The sequence below is a fragment of the Microtus oregoni genome, unplaced genomic scaffold (assembly GCF_018167655.1).
Source record: "Microtus oregoni isolate MIOR12 unplaced genomic scaffold, Mior012 000028F_ref0000031, whole genome shotgun sequence".
NCBI lineage: Eukaryota > Metazoa > Chordata > Mammalia > Rodentia > Cricetidae > Microtus > Microtus oregoni.
This window is the reverse complement of record NW_024543087.1, coordinates 369742-390195: the sequence shown is the minus strand read 5'-3', so window position 1 is coordinate 390195 and position 20454 is coordinate 369742. Positions and strand designations below refer to the sequence as shown.

General features: G+C 40.0%; 1 protein-coding gene across 1 annotated transcript; it reads right to left on the bottom strand.

The window, feature by feature from the left end:
• Positions 1–12842: 12842 nt before the first annotated feature.
• Positions 12843–17133, bottom strand: LOC121464522 (C-C chemokine receptor type 1). Its single transcript, XM_041677554.1, has 2 exons — positions 17077–17133; positions 12843–14025 (listed from the first exon to the last, which is right to left on the bottom strand). Exon 2 carries the CDS (start codon positions 13964–13966, stop codon positions 12899–12901), a length of 1068 nt encoding a protein of 355 aa, XP_041533488.1. The 5' UTR covers positions 13967–14025; positions 17077–17133; the 3' UTR covers positions 12843–12898.
• Between the last annotated feature and the right edge of the window lie 3321 nt (positions 17134–20454).

The following is a 20454-nucleotide window of genomic DNA, read 5'->3' as shown; positions in this document are numbered from 1 at the left end:
ATCTTTGGACCTATGTATGGAAAAAAGGCAGGTTCATATTATGCTCTCTTCCTTTTCAGGAAGTTTCTTTGATCATGACTGGTGTGATGTTTTATGGTAAAATGTGGTTACTATAAAGGGAACAAGCATGGAGTTACCAGAACCACATTTTTCTGGCTGTAAAGAAGTCATAAGAAACACCAGAGAATACTCTCTCTGATTGCTCAGCAGCTTCCTGCTAGAGTGGTAAATGTATGCTTCAGGGAGGACTAAAGAGAAAGCCAGGAAATGAACTGGGGAAGAATCAGGTGTCGTTATGAAGGTGAAGGGCTCTGAGCACCCCTGTCTCTACCATGAAACAGGGCAAGCAAGAGTTTCTCCAGGGGAAGGTGCGTTGGAGAAGTAAGAAAGCTTGGGAAGGAAAGCAGAACTTGATGGAGGTAGGACTTGACAGAGAGCCAATAGAGGTTGGCGGATGGATGAGAGAGCTTGATATAGAGACAGTTGAATGAAGACCCTATGTAACTTGATGGAGGGACAGAAGTGTAGTTGTACTGAAGAGTTCCACAATAGTCTGGAATGCTGTATAACAAAGGTTAATTTATTTGGGGATAAACACAGAATAAAGGTAGCAATTTGCAGTTCTCTGTGTGTGCTGGGACCTGGAAGAGAATCCAGCAGCCAAGAGGGCTGATCTGCATTTATAGTACATAAGCCATGCCCAAAGTGGATGGGTATCTTAAAGGCTATTGGCTGAAGGAGTTCCCACAACACTTCCTTTTGTCTAAATAAGAGAGTTCTAAGCCTAATACAAAACTATATATAATAAGAACAAATATCAAGTATTGTCCAGGGAAAAGAAGAGGCGAAAACATACATAAAAATTAGAATTATGACCAGCATGAGCAACATCAATCATGAAACATATGTTTCAATAATTATCCTATCCTAAGGAGTCTAAGTCTTATATTAAAAATGGTGTGGCTAAGTCATGAGAGGAAAGTAACTATGACTATCTAGTCTTCAACCCCATCAAAGACCTGATGAGAGAAATATTACCTGAGTAAACAGGAAGTGCAATTAGGCAACTTCCAAATGGTGAAAGAAATGACAGAGACAACTGGCTTCCTGGGCAATACCCAAAGTCTCATTTGCAACATTGGGGCAACCAACTTCAGCCTATAGGCCCATAGTATCTGGTAGACTTTTCCATGAAGCAGGAAATTTGAAAGACTGTTTCTCCTCTATTGACAGTTTGTCAGTCACTTTCTTCGGGGTCAGTCATTTTGGGAATGTGGGCATAGTTTTCTCCAAATTACTTCCTGCTGTTTCTTGAGTAAAGTATTTTTAGGGTTCACAGAGACCTTCCAGGGGATCTTGTTCCATCAAACTACATTAGCCTGGAAGGAATCCACAGGTTCTCATCTTCTGTGGAAACAAAAGCAGAACCTCTTTTCTGAAGTAACATATACTTAGATTCAAATTTTGAAATCAGGATACCTTTATGTTGGGTTAGCTTAGCAGCCCATACAATGAAGTGTCTCTCTGTACTTAGCTCATTCACAGTAAAAAAATTTTAAAAACCACAATAATGTACATAATCCAGACAAAAATTCAGTCATTCACGGTCAAAAGTTCAAAGAAAACACAGTAATATATATAATCCAGACTCTCTTTGTGTATTCTATCTTTATGTGGCTTTTAAAAACTCTATTACTTTTTAACATTTAATTATCTTTACTCCTTTAATCTATGCCTTTCTATATTCTTTCTTCTCTCTCATAAGCCCATTGTACATTTATCCAACACTGTGACCCATTCAGAGGTCTTTTCTGTCTGAATCTGTCTTATTGTGCATTGTGTTCCCACAACCCAGAAGAGCTTAGTAGAGGGATGAAACAGTTGGATTCAAAGTCCTCACTCAGGTTCGACATGGAAAGACAGAGCTCATGGAGGACGGTTTCAGGGTACTGTCAAGACTGTTGGACATAGACTTTGGAACAGAGCATCTAATGGAAGCTGGGTTTCATGGTTTTGATCATTATTCTGTGACTGTGTATGAGAATGTCTCTGTACTTAGTAAATGTGCACTGAAGTATCGATAGGGAAACAATCATAGAAGAGAAGAAATGATTCTACCAAAAAGTACCTATCTATGATTACTATTGCCTGATCTACAACTTTCTGGCCTGGGCCTCAGAGATGTCAGGGCTGGAAAAAGTTTAAGAGATCATTAACTCCAATGGTTTCATGTAATATATGGAAATCAAAACCCAGAAAGGGAAAACTATCTGCTTGAGTCACAAAGCTGGTTGTAAAACTAGGCTGAGGACAACGGATTGAAATAAGGCTCCCTTTTCCTTACCCCCCCCCCCTTTTGGGAAAAACAACCAGTCTTGCTGGATGCCCCAAACCATCTCTTTCTGAACCTTCCTACAGCTGAGTCTCCTCTAAAACTAACCTACTGTCAGAGAACTACAGGGCTAACAGAAGGTGAAGCGGGTGCCCAAGGTCACATAGAGACCATGGAATCTGCAAGATTAGTGAAACAGGCATCCAGCATCAAGGGTACCATTCTCTTCTTTGCTTCACCTCACACGGTGAGTTCAGGATTCTGAATTGAGTTTGACCTTCATGGTATACCTTTGAGTCAGCTGATTGGCTGTTTGAGATGAAATGAGAAAACTTGCTACACAATCCACAATGGTCAGTTAACCTGAACACTCTTTTTTTTTTTTTTTTGATTTTTCGAGTCAGGGTTTCTCCATAGCTTTTGGTTCCTGTCCTGGAACTAGCTCTTGTAGACCAGGCTGGCCTCGAACTCACAGAGATCCGCCTGCCTCTGCCTCCCGAGTGCTGGGATTAAAGGCGTGCGCCACCACCGCCCGGCCTGAACACTCTTATAAAAAAAAAAAACCTCAAGGCACAGCTAGGTGCATCAGAAATACCTGTGCTAGGGTGAAAATTCTAGTACTTGGGAGGTTGAGGGAGGAGACTCATCAGTTTCCTGACAGCCTGGGAGAGCCATAGCAAGACACTTTAAAAAACAAGAAAAAACAAAAACCATGAACTATGCTGTATAGCATACCTGTTAAAAAGTATTAGTTAAAAGATGAGATTTGATGAAAGGGCTCTTGTTTCTGCTTTGTTGTTTGTTTTGTTTAGATAAGGTCGTATACCAGGCTGGCCTAGAACTAACTGTGCAGCCTGGTCTCTTGTGCTCAAGTTGTATCAAGTTCATGGGTGCGGGAAGTCCTTCTGTCTATGTGTTGCTTTTATTTGTTAATAAAAAAGCTACTTTTAGTGAATGGCTTGAGATATATATATATATATATATATATATATATATATATATATATATGCCATGTAACCCCACCAGCATTCTGGAACCTTGCTGGTAAACCACAACCAAATGGCGATACACAGATCAATAGAAATGGGTTACCAAAGATATATGAGCTAGCTAGCAATATGCTTAAGCTAATGGCCAAGCAGTGATTTAAATAATATAGTTATTATTTATATTAATCTGAGGTAATGTCAGTCTTTGATGTTAAGGTATGTTTCTAGTATGCAGCAGAAGAATGGATGCTGTTTTCATATTCATTGTTTTATCCTGTGTTTTTTTATTGGGGAATTGAGTCCATTGATATTGAGAAATATTAATGACTCATGATTGTTAATTTCTGTTATTTTGTAGTTGTTGGTAGTGTGTGTGTGTGTGTGTGTGTGTGTGTGTGTGTGTGTTCCTTCTTTGGGTTTTCTCAGTGTAAGATTGTTTATTGCCTGTGTTTTCATGGATGTAGTTAACTTTCTTGGGTTGGAATTTTCCTTCTAGGGGTGGTTGTGTGGCAAGATGTTAATATTTGACTTTGTCATGAAATATCTTGTTTTCTCTATCTATGGTGATTGAGAGTTTTGCTGTGTACAGTAGTCTGGGCTGGCATCTTTGATCTCTTACAGTATCCAAGAACCAGAGTCTCCATTGAGAAGCTGGACCCCTATTGGCCTCTGACAGATAATTACAAACTTAGGGTGGCTCAGTGTTCTGGTTCTCCAAGAGCAAGAAACTTAAATTTATTTGAAATCATCTGGTTACCAAATTCTGGCATTTAGAAGAACATTTGGAAGATCATGTCTAGGAATGGATGAACAAGTATGGTGCTTCCAGAACCCAATTCAGTACAATGTTCTGCCTCATGGGCTCATGGTTTCAGCCCATGACAATGCCCTCTGGTAAAGTACCAAGAGGAGATTGCTGGTATTTCTGTCCATGCCTTTCTAATCAAACAGCTTTGTTGACTCTTCCTTCTGAGTGCCTTCCCGTTTGCCTCTTCCTCATTGCCAGGTTGAGTTGTTATCACTTCACCTCTTGGAGTCCACAACCTTCTGAAAATTCTCTCCTGCTTTACACCCTCTTAATACTTTTTGTTTTACATCCAGAATGATTTGTCTAAACTTGAAATCAGATTATATCACTCCTGAACTTTACACATTTGCTGATTGAGTTTGGTGCAGACCTAAGTGTGGCTTACAAAGTAAGTTGTGGTCTGTTGTTTACTGACTCTAGTCTCTTCCCTCTTCCTGCTCATTCAACCCATGCTGTATTCCTGTCTTTGTGGACTACTTTCGGTTCCTTTAGTTAAACCAGTTATTTTTCACTTCCACATCTTTGCATCTGTTGACCCCTCTATCAACACATACCCTAACCTTCTAAAAGAGTCATGTACATAGTGCAATAATTCTGCTGTTCTGCTTAGGCTATCCTTCTGACTCCTGTCAGATGCAAGAAGCCCTGCCTATGTGCCCAAGCTGTGTCTTAAGTCCCACTTCCTTCCCTCCACTGTTTGGATTTCTTTAACATCAAGCTTTACTAATGCTGCTTCCTCTTTGAAGGGCCATTTCTCTCCTTCACACAACAGAATATAAAATACTGGCTCCTTTCCAAGGAATATTCAAACATAAAGGAATGTGGCTCAGATAACAAGATCAACTTTGTGCAAGTAGTTACAATGCAACCTAACATCCCAAACACCCTTTCATTCCTGCTTTCTTTAAATGTTGATGGTTCTGTTCTCTAGGCACTTTTTCTTCTATTCTTTCTTAATGATCCATGCAGAGTTCTGTTTTCTTTTTCCATTTTACACAGCTGTGTTCTCATGTGAGCACATTCCAAACTTCATAACCTGGGATACACCTCTGTGCTCAACCACTCCTGAGTAATGGTTTCTAGTGAGTTTTGTGCTACTTTTATCTCTAGAGTATTGACCTTTGGCTTTAGCAAAAATATAAAGATTAACAGTGCTTGCTACACTTGTAATTCTCTTACAGTAATTATTGTATAGTCCTTTTAAAAATAGGGTACCATGTATCACATCCTAGGAATTTGAGAAGGAACAGGTGGGAACACTAATGCAGAGATAAACGGCAAAGGCGAGGGAAGGTTCAGAATGACCTTCACAAACCATGCTATGGAACCAAGATTAACTGATGAAATTTAAGAGGAAAGGAAGTAAATTAATACTTCTGTTCATGAATTAGTCATACAAGAACCAGAAAATAAGAACTATGATGGATGGCAGTTCAAAAGAAACTATTTTTGACTAGGTTGTAAATGGGGAAAACCTATGGTAAATTAAGTCAATCAAGACCAATTATGAGACACTTGGAAAACAAGTGACTTGGGTACCCACTATTTAAGAATCAAAGCAACCCTATGGTTAAGTTACATCTCAGTGAGACCAACCACCAGTTATGGGACATATACAATGACGACTACACATAGAATCTGGTAACCTCATTTCACTTAGTAGCTCCTCATTGCTTATGGATATCGGGATAGATCTTGATCTTCCCCACCTGCTCTTTGTGCTCACTGTCTGCTGCCCAGTTCTTAGGTTGTAAGTTGGTCCAAGGTTGGCTGGCCCAGAATTAGTGAAGATTAACTTGGAGAATTATTGGAAAAAAGCAAGTTCCTAGAGGAAAGAAAGCTGCTAGTGGAACAGAGGGGTGATGACCTTCTTTTGGCCTATCAGAGGAGGATTTCTGACCTGGAAATAACCTCCTGTAGACTTTTTAAACTTTTGTGTGGGATGAAATGTGGAAGTGAAAAACTGCAAGTGACCCTAGTCTTGCAACATCTATCTTAGTGGCTATAAAGATATTCTTGAGATGGTTTTTGCAATATGAAAAATATAGACAAACTTTAGGGTCAATGTCTATAATCCCTGCACTTGAAAGCATTATGAGTTTGAGGCCAGAGTAGGCTACATTAAAAACCTGAGGCTAGCTTGATCTATGTCGTAAAAACTTGTCTCACACACAAAACAACATTAACAAGAACAAAATAAATACCACAAAGGCATTTGAGGATCAGGTGTCCAGAAGGGAAAAGAGCGAAGGACAGGTGTCATCTCCCATTTGACAGGATGACTGGCTATAAGAAAGGTAAAACTGAGTATAAAAAAGGTGACCATGGTGTTTATATGAAATTACTGTAACCACTATAATATTTTACATAGATGTGGGGCCTTATTATTATTATTATTAAAAATAGGGTTTGTTTTATATCTCTGGCTGTCCTGGAACTCACTCTGTAGAGCAGGCTGGTCTTGAACTCACAAAGATCTGCCTCCCTTTGCCTCCCTGAGTGCTGGGTTTAAAGGCGTGCACCACCACCGCTGGGCTTAGATGTGGGGTCTTAAAATAGCACATATGTAATCTCCTACAGTGTAGGTATCAGAGTGACTTTTACTGGGGTGAAAAGACCTGGCTTCTTCTAGTGCCTCCACAGGAAATTCTTTGTTTCTTTGAGTTATTCTTAGCTGGGAGGATTCCTTAGCTGTGGGTTTTGCCTTCTCCTTTTCAGTAATTCAATCTTCTTTGCCTTCCTCTTTGATGCTTTTGCTACATATTTAAAATCTACTAGGATAACATTTCCATCTCCAGAGTCTTGACTTAATCTTAGCTGCAAATTCCCTTCTGTAAGTTTTAATGTGTGATTTAAGTTTTAGTAATGCTTCTTTTACAAACGTGGGGGCTCTTGTGTTTGGGACATAGATGTTAAGAATTAAAATGTCCTCTTGGTGAATTTTTCCTTTGATAAGTTTGAAATGTCCTTCTCCATCTCTTTTGACTAATTTTGATTTGAAGTCTATTTTGTTAGATATTAGGATAGCTATACCAGCTTGCTTCTTAGGTCTATTTTCTTGGAAAATCTTTTTCCAACCCTTTAATCTGAGGTAATATCTGGCTTTGATGTTGAGGTGTGTTTCTTGTATGCAGCAGAAGGAAGGATCCTCATTTTATATCCATTGTTTTTGCCTGTGTCTTTTTATTGGGGAATTGAGTCCATTGATATTGAGAGATATTAATGACTCATGATTGTTAATTTCTGTTATTTTGTTGTTGTTGGTAGTGTGTGTGTATGTCTTTTTTGGGTTTTGTTGGTGTGAGATTATTTATTGCCTGTATTTTCATGGGTGTAGTTAACTTCATTGGGCTGGGGTTTTCCTTCTGGTCCCTTCTGAAGGAGTGGATGTGTGGCTAAATATTTTTTAAATTTGACGTTGTCATGAAATATCTTATTTTCTCTATCTATGGTGATTGAGAGTTCTGCTGTGTATAGTAGTCTGGGCTGGCATCTATAGTCTCTTAGAGTCTCCAAAATACCTGTCCAGTCACTTCTGGCTTTCACAGTCTCCACAGAGAAGTTGGGTTTAATTACAATAGGTCTATTATTGTATGTTACTTGACCTTTTTCCCTTGTAGCTTTTAATAGTCTTATTTTCTTCTATTGGTTAGTGTTTTGATTATTATGTGGCATGGGAACTTTCTGATTCAATTTATTTGGTGTTCTGTAAGATTCTTATATTTTTATAGGCATGTCCTTCTTTAGATCAGGAAAATTTTCTCCTATGATTTTGTCAAGTAAGTTTTCTGGATTTTTGATCTGGGATCCTTTTCTATTCCTATTATTCTTAGGTTACTTTTTTTTTATACCATACCAGATCTCCTGGATGTTTGTTAGGAGTTTTTTAGATTTAGTATTTTTTTTGACCAATGAATCTATTTTCTCTATCAAATTTTCAGTGCCTGATATTTTATTTTCCATCTCTTGTATTCTGTTGATAATGCTTGCATCTGTGGTTCCTATGTGCTGGCCCAGACTTTCCATTTCCAGAATTCCCTCAGTTTGTATTTTCTTTATTGTTTCTGTTTTGATTTTCAGATTTTCAGGTCTTGAATAGTTTCCTTTACCTGTTTATTTTTATTGACTTTCTTGACATTCTTTGAGGGATTTATTGATTTCTTTCATTTTTTTCTTGTCTTTTCTTCTATTTCTATAAGGGAGTTTTTTGTTTTCTCTTTAAGGACCTCTATCATGTTCATAAAGTTGTTTCTAAGGTCATTTTCTTGTACTTTGGCTGCATTGGGATATTCAGCTCTTGCTGTTGTATAATAGCTGGGCTCTGGTTACTTCTTGTGTATGATATAAGTGAGGGTCCAAGCTCATCTTTTTGCATACACTTAATGATTCTGTAATGATTTTTGGTGTTATTACTGAGAGTAGGTTAATACTTCATCAAATGAGGATATTATAAAAAATGTGACACTAGTAAGACACCGTCTTTCCAAAGAATGTCCTGATTTGTAGCATTTATTAGTTTCTTTGGTATAAATACTTCAAACTATCACTGAAAGTCAACTCACTGAAGTGGGAAAGTCCACATTATTGGTTTTGAATTGCTTCATCCTAGCTCTAACAGGATATTGAATCTGTTTAGTTAATATCCTTAGTGTTGTCCCCTTTTTACTCTTAATGAACAGAACATGCAGAGAAAGAAGAAGCAATCTATCCATCCCTGTCACAAATAAAGCTGGAGCTCTTGGTGGTGGTGGTGGGGTGTTCCACACCCCCCTAAGTATTGAAATAGCTGTGGACTCTGCAGCTTTCCTGTGGGTATGTTTGGTTTCATCTATCACATTTACTTTTAGGACAAGTCTCAGCTTTGTTTTCTGGTAGAGATAAAAACATTTGATAAAGAAGGACCCTAAGAGGGATGCATGGATTGCCCTGGGAAGGGAAAATAGATGAGATCTCCTGGGTAAACTGAGGGTGGAAGTGGTAAGGGGAGGGAATGAGGGATGAGAACATGAGGGAATGGTTGGTCAAGTTGGGGGAGGGACGGAGTGCAAGAACAATGAAAGAGACTCTTGATAGAGAGAAACCTGGTGCTAGGGAAACTCCCAGGAATCCACAAAGATGACCCCAGTGGAGAGGATGACTGAACTGGCCTTCCCCTGTCATCAGATTGCTAAGTACCCTAGCTATTATCATAGAACCTTCATCCAGTAACTGATGGAAGAGATGCAGAGATCCATAGCCAACCTACAGGCCGAGCTCTGGGAGTCCAGTCAAAGAGGAATGTGGGATTGTATGAGCAAAGGGGTTCAAGATCATGATGGGGAAATTCACAGAGACAGCTGACCCGAGCTAGTAGGAGCTCACAGATTATGGACTGACAGCTGGGAAGCCTGCATGGACTGGAACTAGGCCCTCTGCATGTGGGTAGCAGTTGTGTAACTTGGTCTGTTTGAGGGGCCTCTAGCAGTGGAACCTGGTGCATGAGCTGGCTTTTTGGAGCCCATTCCCTATGGTGGGATGCCTGCTTAGCCTTGATGCAGCAGGGAAAGGCATGGTCCTGCCTCAATTTAGTGTGCTGGGCTTTGTTGACTTACCCATGGGAGGCCTTACTCTTTCAGAGGAATGAATGGGGGGGTTGGTTGGAGAAGGTTCAGGAGGGAGAAGAAGGAGGAATGAGAGGGAGAACTGAGGTTGGTATGTAAAATGACTAAGAAATTTAAACTAAAAAAATTTTATTTACTATGATAAAAAACGAAGTATAAAAATTGGTCAACATTTTGTAATTTCATGTAGAGTGATTCAAAGTTTAAATTACAAAGGTGACTCACCTTCCCTTATTTTTTTTCTTCTCAGGAATCAAATATGAAATTAAGAAAATGCCAAAGAGCAAAATATTCATCTCCACAAGCATTCAGATGGCATCAAGAGCTGCTTTCTGAAGGCATCAGAGCAATGCAGGCGATTGAAGTCGCAGACTGTAACTAACTCAGAGAAATGAACCTAAGTTTTCTTTTCAGGCCTGGGGCAGATGTGTTTAAGAAATAGCTATTAGTAAGTATGTGTCGCTAAGTATGACAGGTATAGCTTTAAATACATTGTTACAAAGTGGCAGGGGAACTGGAACTGTGAGCAGTGTGAGGAATCTGGAGGGACAATCTGACTTGAGTTCCTGGCACTACTTGACAAGATTTCTATTCAATGTCTTTATAACTGCCACTATTTTAACTACCCAATTGGAAAGCAAGGCTCAGAGATATCAAAATGCCAACTAGAGGCCTTTGACTTGTAAACATCTGTCCTTTTAAGGCTTGTGTTCAATGTGTGTTGTGAGTCAACCAGGAAACTCAGACTCTATCTATCACGACCTCCTGGAACGCCAGTGGTCCATTCGTTAGCATCCTGGCTCCTCTATACACTGTGGGTATTATACCAGACTTTGAGCCATAATCCAAGAGTGCCATGCTTCTGCGGGTTTGTTCATAACAGACCTTCATCTTAGAATGACATGCTGTGCTTTATTCTAAGAAATGTCTGTTTGTCATTTCATCTCTTCTTTCTTTCTCAACTGTCTTCCTTTCTCCTTTCATCTTTCTTTCCTTTCACTCTATTTCTTTCTGTTCATGAAGAGTGGTTTTCCTTATGATATTGAAAGTTGGACAGTGTTGAAAAGTGGATAGAAAATAAACACCATTCATTGTGGAGGCTTTGTATACCCATCTTACTCAATTAGAACTACATTAATCAGAGTTCCTTTCTTGTGGGATTCCAGACAAGGATACTATTTATATGAAAAGGGGTGTGTGTGTGTGTGTGTGTGTGTGTGTGTGTGTGTGTGTGTGCTTGTTTGATTGTCTGTCTGAGAACCATGTGCACGAAGGTAGTAGAGAGGCCAGAAGGTGTTCAACTCCCTGGAACTGGAGCTACAGGTGGTTGTGAGCCACCTGATGTGGGAGTTGAGAACAGAATTTTGATCCTTTGTAGAACAGCAAGAACTTTTAACTGCTGAGCCATCTCTCCAGCCTCACAAACAGCTATTTAATGTGAGGTTTAGAAGAAAGTGGAGACAAGGCTGCTGTGCTACATTGAAAAGATGGAAACCATGTCTCAAGTCCTGTGATGGCTTACATACACAATTGTCGATCTGTTGTATTAAATCTGGCCACACCTATAACTACTGGATGTTTTCTCTCTGATATGATCCAGAGTTAACGCCAAGGACTCATGTTGGTGGCTTGATTCTCAATATATGGGTGGTAAGACCTGTAACATCACTGAGCCAAGTGGGAGGTGATTATGTTATCAGGGATATTGCTCTTGGAAGGGAATTCTCAGAGGACCCTGAGTGGGTCCCACAAGAGACAGGCCTTTCTAGCTCTTCAACTTCCTGCCATTCTATGTGACTTTTTCCTTCTCCCCAGTGCTCTGGTTGGTTATGAAGTCTTTGCTGTGCAGTGATGTAATGATGTAGTCTTCAAGGGAGCTGAGTCGAGGTGGGTGTCATGTTGAATCTCCAAAGCTTTGATCAAAGTAAACCTTTGTTATTTATAAAGTATTGGCCTAAAAAAAATAAAGTATTGGCCTTAGGGATTCTATTATACCAGAGGAAAATGGATGTATGTATCCTTTTACTTTGTTATTTTTGTATGTAAAATGTGAACCAAAAGAATCCTATATTTTTGTTTTTTAACATTAATTTATTTGTGTGTGTCTATGTATGTGTGCACATAGGGAGGTCAGAGGATAATTTGTTAGGTCAGTTCTCTCCTTTCACCATGTGGGCTCTTAAAATTGAACTCAGGTTGCCAAGCTTGGGGTAAGTACCTTTACCAGCTGAGCCATCTTGCCAGACTTTTATTTTCCGTTTTAATTTAATAATATTATAAACATATTTCCAGATGGATGCAAATTCTTTAAAATATTTATTTGTATCATATGTCATATTGACCAACACTTAGTATTTCTAAAATTATTTAACTATCTGCCATTTTACTAGTATGTGCTAACATTACCCTAAAATGGACTACTTAGCATTTTAGTAATCTTAAACTTTTTAAATTGCTCTTCAGAAATGCGTCACTAATATACATTTGTTTCAAATCACATGTCTGTGTCTGTTTTTGCCTTATCTGGACCCGTACTGTGCATTTTCATTAATAAAATAAAATAATATTTCTCTACCACTTTTAGCAACCAAAAGAACTATGTATTTTTATTGTTATTTCCTTGTGATCAGTATTCTTATACTGATGTTATTGCATTTATTCTTTGATCTATTTGTATTCTTGTTAATTATTTAAAATAAATGAATAAATTAACTTCAGTTTGTTATAGTTTAAATTTTTGATATAGCATTTTATACTTTATAATGTATGTCAATATCAAGTATCCAAAACTCTTTCCTACTACAATATTTTTCTTGAAATTTTCTCAGAATATCACATCATTAGGAGTGGAGTTCAGTAAAAGTTCAGTTCAGCTTTGTTTGTTAATGACCACAGGCCCTAACTCTTGTTGGGCCCAAGCCCTTCATTGCCAATCATTTTCCCAGTCTCTGGAGCACCCACCACACTTTGCTCATTCATTTATTTTTCAACAGAGAGACAGACAAGGAAAGAATTAAAGAAATGATTTATACCGGAACCACCTATAAGTTCCCTCTGACCCTATAAAATTGTGAATCCTCATTGTGACAGCTGCCAGTTTCTGTCGTGGGGAGTCATGTACTATCTCCTCACTCTCTCCTAGACTTTGGTTGACACCCAGGAGTCGGAATCATAAGCCAGCAGAGAGCTCATGCTCCCCTGTGGATGGAGACATAGAACTGGCCCTTTCTGGTTGGTCCACAAAACGGGAGGGCAGCCATTTTGCCAGGGGTACAACCACAAGCCTTTGAAACAGCTGCCGGAGGTACTTCCGGAACCGTTCACCCACAAAGACATAAATGACTGGGTTGATGCAGCAGTGGGTGTAGGCAATCACCTCTGTCACCTGTATGGCCAGGTCCAGCTGTTTGCTCTGCTCACACTGATTAGTGAATAGAACATCTTGGAAAGCAGAAACAAAGACAGTCAGATTATAGGGCGTCCAGAGGAGGAAAAAGAGAAGTGTGATGGCAAATATCAGACGCACGGCTTTGACCTTCTTCTCACTGGGTCGTCTGAGCAGAATTCTGATGATTCCTGTGTAGCAGATGATCATGACTAACAGAGGCAAAATTAATCCAAGGAGGTTCAGCTTCAGAGCCTGAAATCGCTTCCACTGTTTCAGGCTCTCGAAGGGGTAATGAGGGCTACAGGTATGGTGAGAGAACTCCCACTGGGCTTTGAAAAAATATAAGCCAGGAATGGAGGCCAAGGTGGCTAGGGCCCAGGTAATGATACTGGTGGTAATGCCAAAAGCGACAGTCCGGGCTCGCAGAGCAAACACTGCATGGACAATGGCCAGGTACCTGTCAATCGTCAGCAGGATGATAAAGAAGATCTCACTGTATAGGCCCAGGTAATAAAACCCAGAGAGGAGTTTACACATGGCATCACCAAAACCCCAGTTGTCTTTTAACTTGTAGTCAATCCAGAAAGGCAAAGTGGAAAGGAAGATAAGATCAGAGATGGCCAGGTTGAATAGGTAGATGCTGGTCATGCTTCGAAGTCTCCTGTACTGCGTGAGAACCAGAATCACCAAGATATTGCCTATCATGCCAATGATGAACACCAGGGAATACAGAGGGAGTAGAAATCCAGCCCCAAAGGCTCTTACAGAATCCTTTTGGCAAGGAGTGAACTGCTCATAGTCAAATTCTGTGGTTGTATAGTAGTCTTCTGTGGTAGCTGGAATCTCCATGAGGGACTGGTCAGGAGCAATGGCTTCTATATTTATTTTTCTATTAAAGACAGAGGGTTCTAGGCAACAAAGACAAGACAATGGTTATATTTTTTCAGCTAATAAACTGCTGATTTAATCTTAGTGATTATAAAATCCTAGGGATGAAATGGAGGGCCAGGAGCTCTTGCATTTCCTTCTTACATGGACATTATAGTCTAAGAGGGCCACAGAACAAATAAATGAGTGTGTGAATAATTCATTCAATTATTCTAAGAGTGACTGTGTAAGAAGTTCAATGGATCAAACACAAAAGAGTTTTTGTTCTAACTAATGTTCTAACTAATCACTGTTCTAATTAATGATTTCTAAATGACCCCAAGTGGCTGAATTTGAACTTAGTGTTCAACACCTGTTAAGGAGGCAAGTTGATTCCATTCAGAGGTGATGAAATGGGGTGCACATTGTTACTTGATACTACAGTGTGTCTCAGTACCTCAGAAGTGATGACACAGAGTTTGCCCCCAAGCTACTGAAATGTGGCACAGGACACAAAACAAGAGCTAAAGAAGAAAGCCATGAGTGTTTTGTTCAAATCCAGCACTGAAATTATTTGACTCTGCTGCCTCTCATCACTTGCTGTCTTTGTTACTGAAGTCTCTACAAAACCTCTGGGAAGCAACAAATGTTCATAGCTATGGAAAGTTATTATTATTTATCTTATTGTCCAAGAGACTAGACTAGTTTCAGTTGGTAGTTGTAGTAAGAGCAGCGGGGCTGCGTCCCAGGCACCCGGCTGCCCCCACGGCTAGCTTTACCTGAAATAATTACACGGAAACTGTATTCTTTTAAACACTGCTTGGCCCTTTAGCTCTAGCCCTTACTGGCTAATTCTGATATCCCAATCAACCCATCTCTAATAATCTGTGAGAACCGGTCTTACCGGGAAGATTCTAGCCTAGTCCATCCTGGGTCGGAGCTTCATGGCGTGTGTCTACCCGGAAGCGGGGCATGGCATCTCTCTCTGAGGCGTCTGCTCCCGAGAGGGGAGATGTGGAGACTGACCTCACTTCCTCTTCCTCCCAGCATTTTGTTCTGTTTACTCCACCCACAGGGCCAAGCAGTTTCTTTATTACTTAATAACCAATGAAATCAACAGATTGATATATGACACTCCCACATCAGGTAGTGGGACAATGCATGCTCTTTAATGAAAAAAATCATTATACTCCAAAATCTGTAGATCTGATATAGCAAATTCATACTAGAACAATCTATCACTTTATAGGATGAGACTCAAGATACCAGGCTGGTTGTTTGGCTTAGGCTGATCCATGTCACATGGCCTTTATATATAATAACTCAGTAGCTCTCTGTGAGCATCTTGAGAAGGCTAGAAGGAGGACATGGCCTGTAGACATGACCCTGACTGTGTTTGGAGGAGGAACAGAAGGCCCATGTTGTCATTGACTCTCCCAGGCTTGTGAATATCTGCTTGTAGAAGTCTTCCCCAGAGGCCCTTCCCAGTGCTCATGTATATTCCTACAGCCTGGAATCTTCCAGTTAAGTAGTTTCCTGTAGCTTGCTCATTTGTGAAGTGTCTGGGAAAAGATGACAAGAAGTACTCAGGCCCAGAGTGATGCCAGATGTTTGTTGTGGCTCATAAGTGTCAGTGTGTACATCTGCTCTATCTCTACACAGCATGGGACAACTTGTAACTGGCCATCTCAGAAGTTAACAAACATTATTAACCATTTTAGGTAGAGGCAAGTTTTGTGTATTTTATAGCAACTTGCTACCCAGGTCTTCTTGCTTAGATAACCCAGAACTGTCATGCACACCAATGTCAGGTATTGTGACTTATTTGCTAGTAATTCATGGTCTCACTGGTTTAGGAATCCCAGAGCGTCTTGCTGTGTGGTGTGTAGAGAATTTCAAGATCAGACAAGAATGGCTATGAAAATCTAAAGGTTTCTTGTTTATTGAAAATTTGTAGCTGTCCTACCTTTTCCTAACCCATGGAAGGAAAGGCAAAATAGGAATTTGCTTCAATCAGTCATACCCAGCTTTCTTCTGCATAAAACAAACCCGCATCATGTTAGAATACAACAGATGTATCCCAAGACTCTATCTTTGCACCTGCTACCTCTAGGTGGTGACTTTCTACCTTCTCCAAGACAGTAGTCCCAGTTTTGTGATTTTAATTTTAATTTTAAGAAATTGGTTCAGGATTTTTATAATTTTTTACTTGCAATGATTTTTTTCACTAATATATATTTTATTTCTGCCATTTCTTCATATACTATATTATGTTGGCCTTTATATGAATAAGGATATCTTTTAAAATAGATTTCCCTGAAAGGCATTTCTTGTCTTTTTCTGCTGGTTTGCTTTCTTTTTTTGTTTATTTTATTTTATTTTTTTTTAGTTGTTGCAAAAAAAAATTTTCGCCTCCTCCCCGTTTCCCATTTCCCTCCCCCTCCTCGCACACATCGCCCCTCCCCCCACTCCATTCCCCCTCCCTCTCAAGAATGAAGAGCAGTCCAGATTCCCTGCCCTGCAGGAAGTCCAAGGTCCTCCCACTTCTATCCAGGACCAGGAAGGTGAGCATCCAAACTGGCTAGGCTCCCACAAAGCCAGTTCATGTATTAGGATCGAAACCTAGTGCCATTGTCCTTGGCTTCTCATCAGCCTTCATTGTCCGCCACATTCAGAAAGTCGGGTTTCATCCCATACTTATTCAGTCCCAGTCCCGCTGGCCTTGGTGAGCTCCCAATAGATCACTTCCACTGTCACAGTGGGTGGGTGCACCCCTCGTGGTCCTGACTTCCTTGCTCATGTTCTCCCTCCTTCTGCTCCTCATTTGGATCTTAAGAGCTCAGTACTTTCTTAATCATCAACAACAAACTGTCAAGATCACTTTCTAGAAAATGTTTTATACCTGAACATCCAGCTTTAGGAATACACACAAGATCTTCAGTATTCTTGAGTATTAATTGCTTTACAGATACAGCAATAGGTTACATAGGAACCATCTGATTCTCAAAGTATACCCACTGTTGAGGATCCCTGTGCCTTTGTGATTTTCCTTCACACTAACTAGCATCATAGAAAAGACAAATACAACTTACTCTGTTTCCAGAGGATTTTGTCCACACAGGCTTTGTTTCTTGGCTTTTAAGAGTCTTTATGAATTCATGGTGCAAGGTCTTGAACAAGTAAGAAGTTCTTGGTGTCTTGTGAGATGATAGAGATTGAACTCTGGTTTTACAGTCTTTCAAAATGACAAGAAGGATGTAAAGTTCTTCTTTTTGTATGGTTGGCTGCCTATGAAATACCACGATGCCCACAAGTGGCCAATTCCTGGGGTCCAAATTTGATACATGTGTTTTCTCTGTCCTCTCTGCTATAGTTCCAGGAAAGTTCTAGTCTTCTCAGAAGGAGCTCTACCCTACAAGGATTGCGTAGGGTGTGGTTGGGTGGAGTTGAGTTGGACCATGTGAGTGACAATGAGTTGTTCCCCAGAACTCATGGAGCAACTGAATGCATAAGTGTGGGCGTGTAAATGTGGGGGCTGGTCACAGAGTTCTTGTGGTCAGTGAGAAGCCTTTGAAAAAAAAGATTGCAAATAGAAAGGTCTAAAGCAGAACCCCATGTCTTGTTCCTCAAAATCATCTGACTGATGAATGAGGACCTAGAGAGACCTGCCCTTTTCTTTTGGGTTCTACACTGATGTTTTTCTATTTGTACTCTAACTGCTTCCTTTACCTCTCCTCTGCTCCCAAATCTCTTCCCAACCAAACTTCAAAGGATGGTTTCCCCTCAAGGATATCTGGCAGGAGAGTGCATGCTGTTTACCCTTCCTTTTCTGACAGGTGTGATGATACATGTCTTTAATTCTCAGCACTCAGGAGGCAGAGGTAGGATGATTTCTGTGAGTTCCAGGCCAGCTTGGTCTACATAGCAACAGCCAGGGCTACACAGAGAGACCCTGTCTTAACAAGCAAGCAGGCAAACAAACAAACCACACATTAAAACATTGGATATGTTCAGAGTGGCATGGTTGTATGGTGTAGGAGGGTCTTCTGTCTATGTGTTACTTTCATTGGTTAAATAAAGAAGCTGCCTTGGCCTTTTGATAGGCCAGCCCTTAGGTGGGTGAAGTAGACAGAACAAAATTCAGGGAGGAAGAAGGCAGTGTGGCAGACACCATGGCTCTCCTCTCTGGCATGGATGCTTGTGAGACTCATGCCAGTAAGCCACAGTCAAGTGGCAATACAGATTATTAGAAATGGGTTAGATTGATATGTGAGAGTTAGCCAATATGAAACTAGAAGTAATTGGCCAGGCAGCAATTTAATTAATCCAGATCTACGTGTGATTATTTCGGGCATAAGCTAGCTGGGCGGGATGGAACAAGGGCCTGTGTTCTCCTTTTGCTACAGCTGTAGACTCTTCCCTTCTTGATACTCTTGATTTATGCATGCACTGGGAAAACATGGTCCAAGTGCCAAGCCCAGCAGGTCCCTACACCTCTCTGAGCCTAAGGTCTCATTCTTTCAAATGAGAACAATGAGCACTTAGGCTCATAGCAGGAGTATGAGATAAAAGAGTACATGAAGAGCATCAGAGGGTTTGGCACAATGATAAAGAAGCCAGAAATACACACCGAAAAAAAGATATCACCATGAACAAATAGTATTGGTCAAACTGGATAACTGCATGTAGAAGAATTAAAATAGATACATATTTATCACTGTGTACAAAACTCAACTCCAAATACATCAAAGACTTAAACATAAGACCAGATAAGCTGACTCTAAGAGAAAAGAAAAGTAGGATATAGGTTGAATTCATTGACACAGGAAAAAAGCTTTCTGAACTCAGCACGTAGCCCAGGGGCAGGGAACCATGAAGTTGGCCTGGCCTAGCTGCCTTGAGAGGCATTCATCATATTTTTTCAGGTTAGAGTCCATGGCTCCAGGGGGCACAATTTGCCTTCCATTTCTGAGAATGCACCCCAAAGTCAATGAAGCATTCTGGCCACCTTGTGATTCTTTGTATGATCCTGTAGTAATCAAGAAAGCATGGAAACTTGACAGGACAATTCGTTTTAGACATTAATCTTGTGTACTCTGTATAGCTTGCAAATTTCATTGTATCCTGGAAAATACAACTGTATTGATCTTGGCAATTGCCATTATAGTCTGTATCTGATAAAGGTGTAAAAATGTGATTGCTGTTAATAAAATTGTCACAGCCTCAGTTATGCTGTGGCACCTCCAACCCAAGCCTGATTTCATTCCTGGATGCCATATCAGGTGAACTTATCCCAGTAAGTAAGCACAGGCACTTACACGCAGACACGAAGAACAACAGTTAGTGAATGGGACCTCATGAAAGAAATTTGTTCAAAGTGGCAGGCTACAGAATGGAAAAAGATTTTTTTACTAACTACACATCCTACAGAGAGCTGATATCCAAAATATATAAAGAACTAGAGAAATGGGGCATCAAAGAAACAAATAACCCAGTTTGAAAATGGGATACAGGTCTAAACAGAGAATTCTTAAAAGGGGAAACTCAAATGGCCTAAAAGCACTTAAAGGAATATTCAACTTCCTTCACCATCAGGGAAAGCTAAATCAAAACTACTTTAAGATTTCATCTTATACCAGTCAGAATGGTCAAGATCAATAAAACAATTAACAACTCAATGCTGGTGAGGATGTTGAGTGTAAGGGGAGCACTCATCTATTGCTGGTGGAAGTGCAAACTTGTACATCCACCATGGAAATAAGTATGGTGATTTCTCAGGAAGCTGGGAAACAATATACCTTAATATCCAGCTATACCACTCTTGGGACTATACCTAAAACACTACACATCATACTACAGAGATACCTTCTCAACCGTGTTCACTGCTGCTATATTTATAACAGCTAGAAATTGGAAGCGATCAAGATGTTCATCAACAGATGAATGAGCAAATGACATGTGATACATTCACATAATTGAGTATTACTCAGCCATTAGAAAAATAAAAATTGCAGGTAAATGGATGGAGCTAGAAAAAAATTATCCTGAGTGAGGTAGCTCAGGTTCAGAAGGACAAATATTGGTATGTTTTTGTTTATATGTGAAATTAGCTGTTAAGTCACTGATAAGTACCACTGCCCTGAGGACTAGTCTCCAGCAGCTCAGGGTGTGAGGAAGAGCCAACACCAACAGAGTCAGTGGACTGTCACCCAACTTGACTATCTGAGGAAGCAAAAATTCTCTGGGGCAATGAGGGGGCCTAAACTTAACTCTTGAGCCTGGTGAAAAAGGGGAACCCACACACTCTTAGGGTCTTTCTCTGTTCTCTCTCCTGTTCTTTATTTCTTTTCTTACCTCTATCCAGATGTATCCCCTTCTGTCTTTCTTTTAATGTCTTCCTTGTAACTAACTTTATTTTTTACCTTATAGTTTATATATTCCAGCAAAATCTTTCAGGTGATGTAAAAATT

Coding starts and splice junctions, on each gene's coding strand:
- LOC121464522 (XM_041677554.1), bottom strand. CDS start 13,966: ATGGAGATTCCAGCTACCACAGAAGACTACTATACAACCACAGAATTT.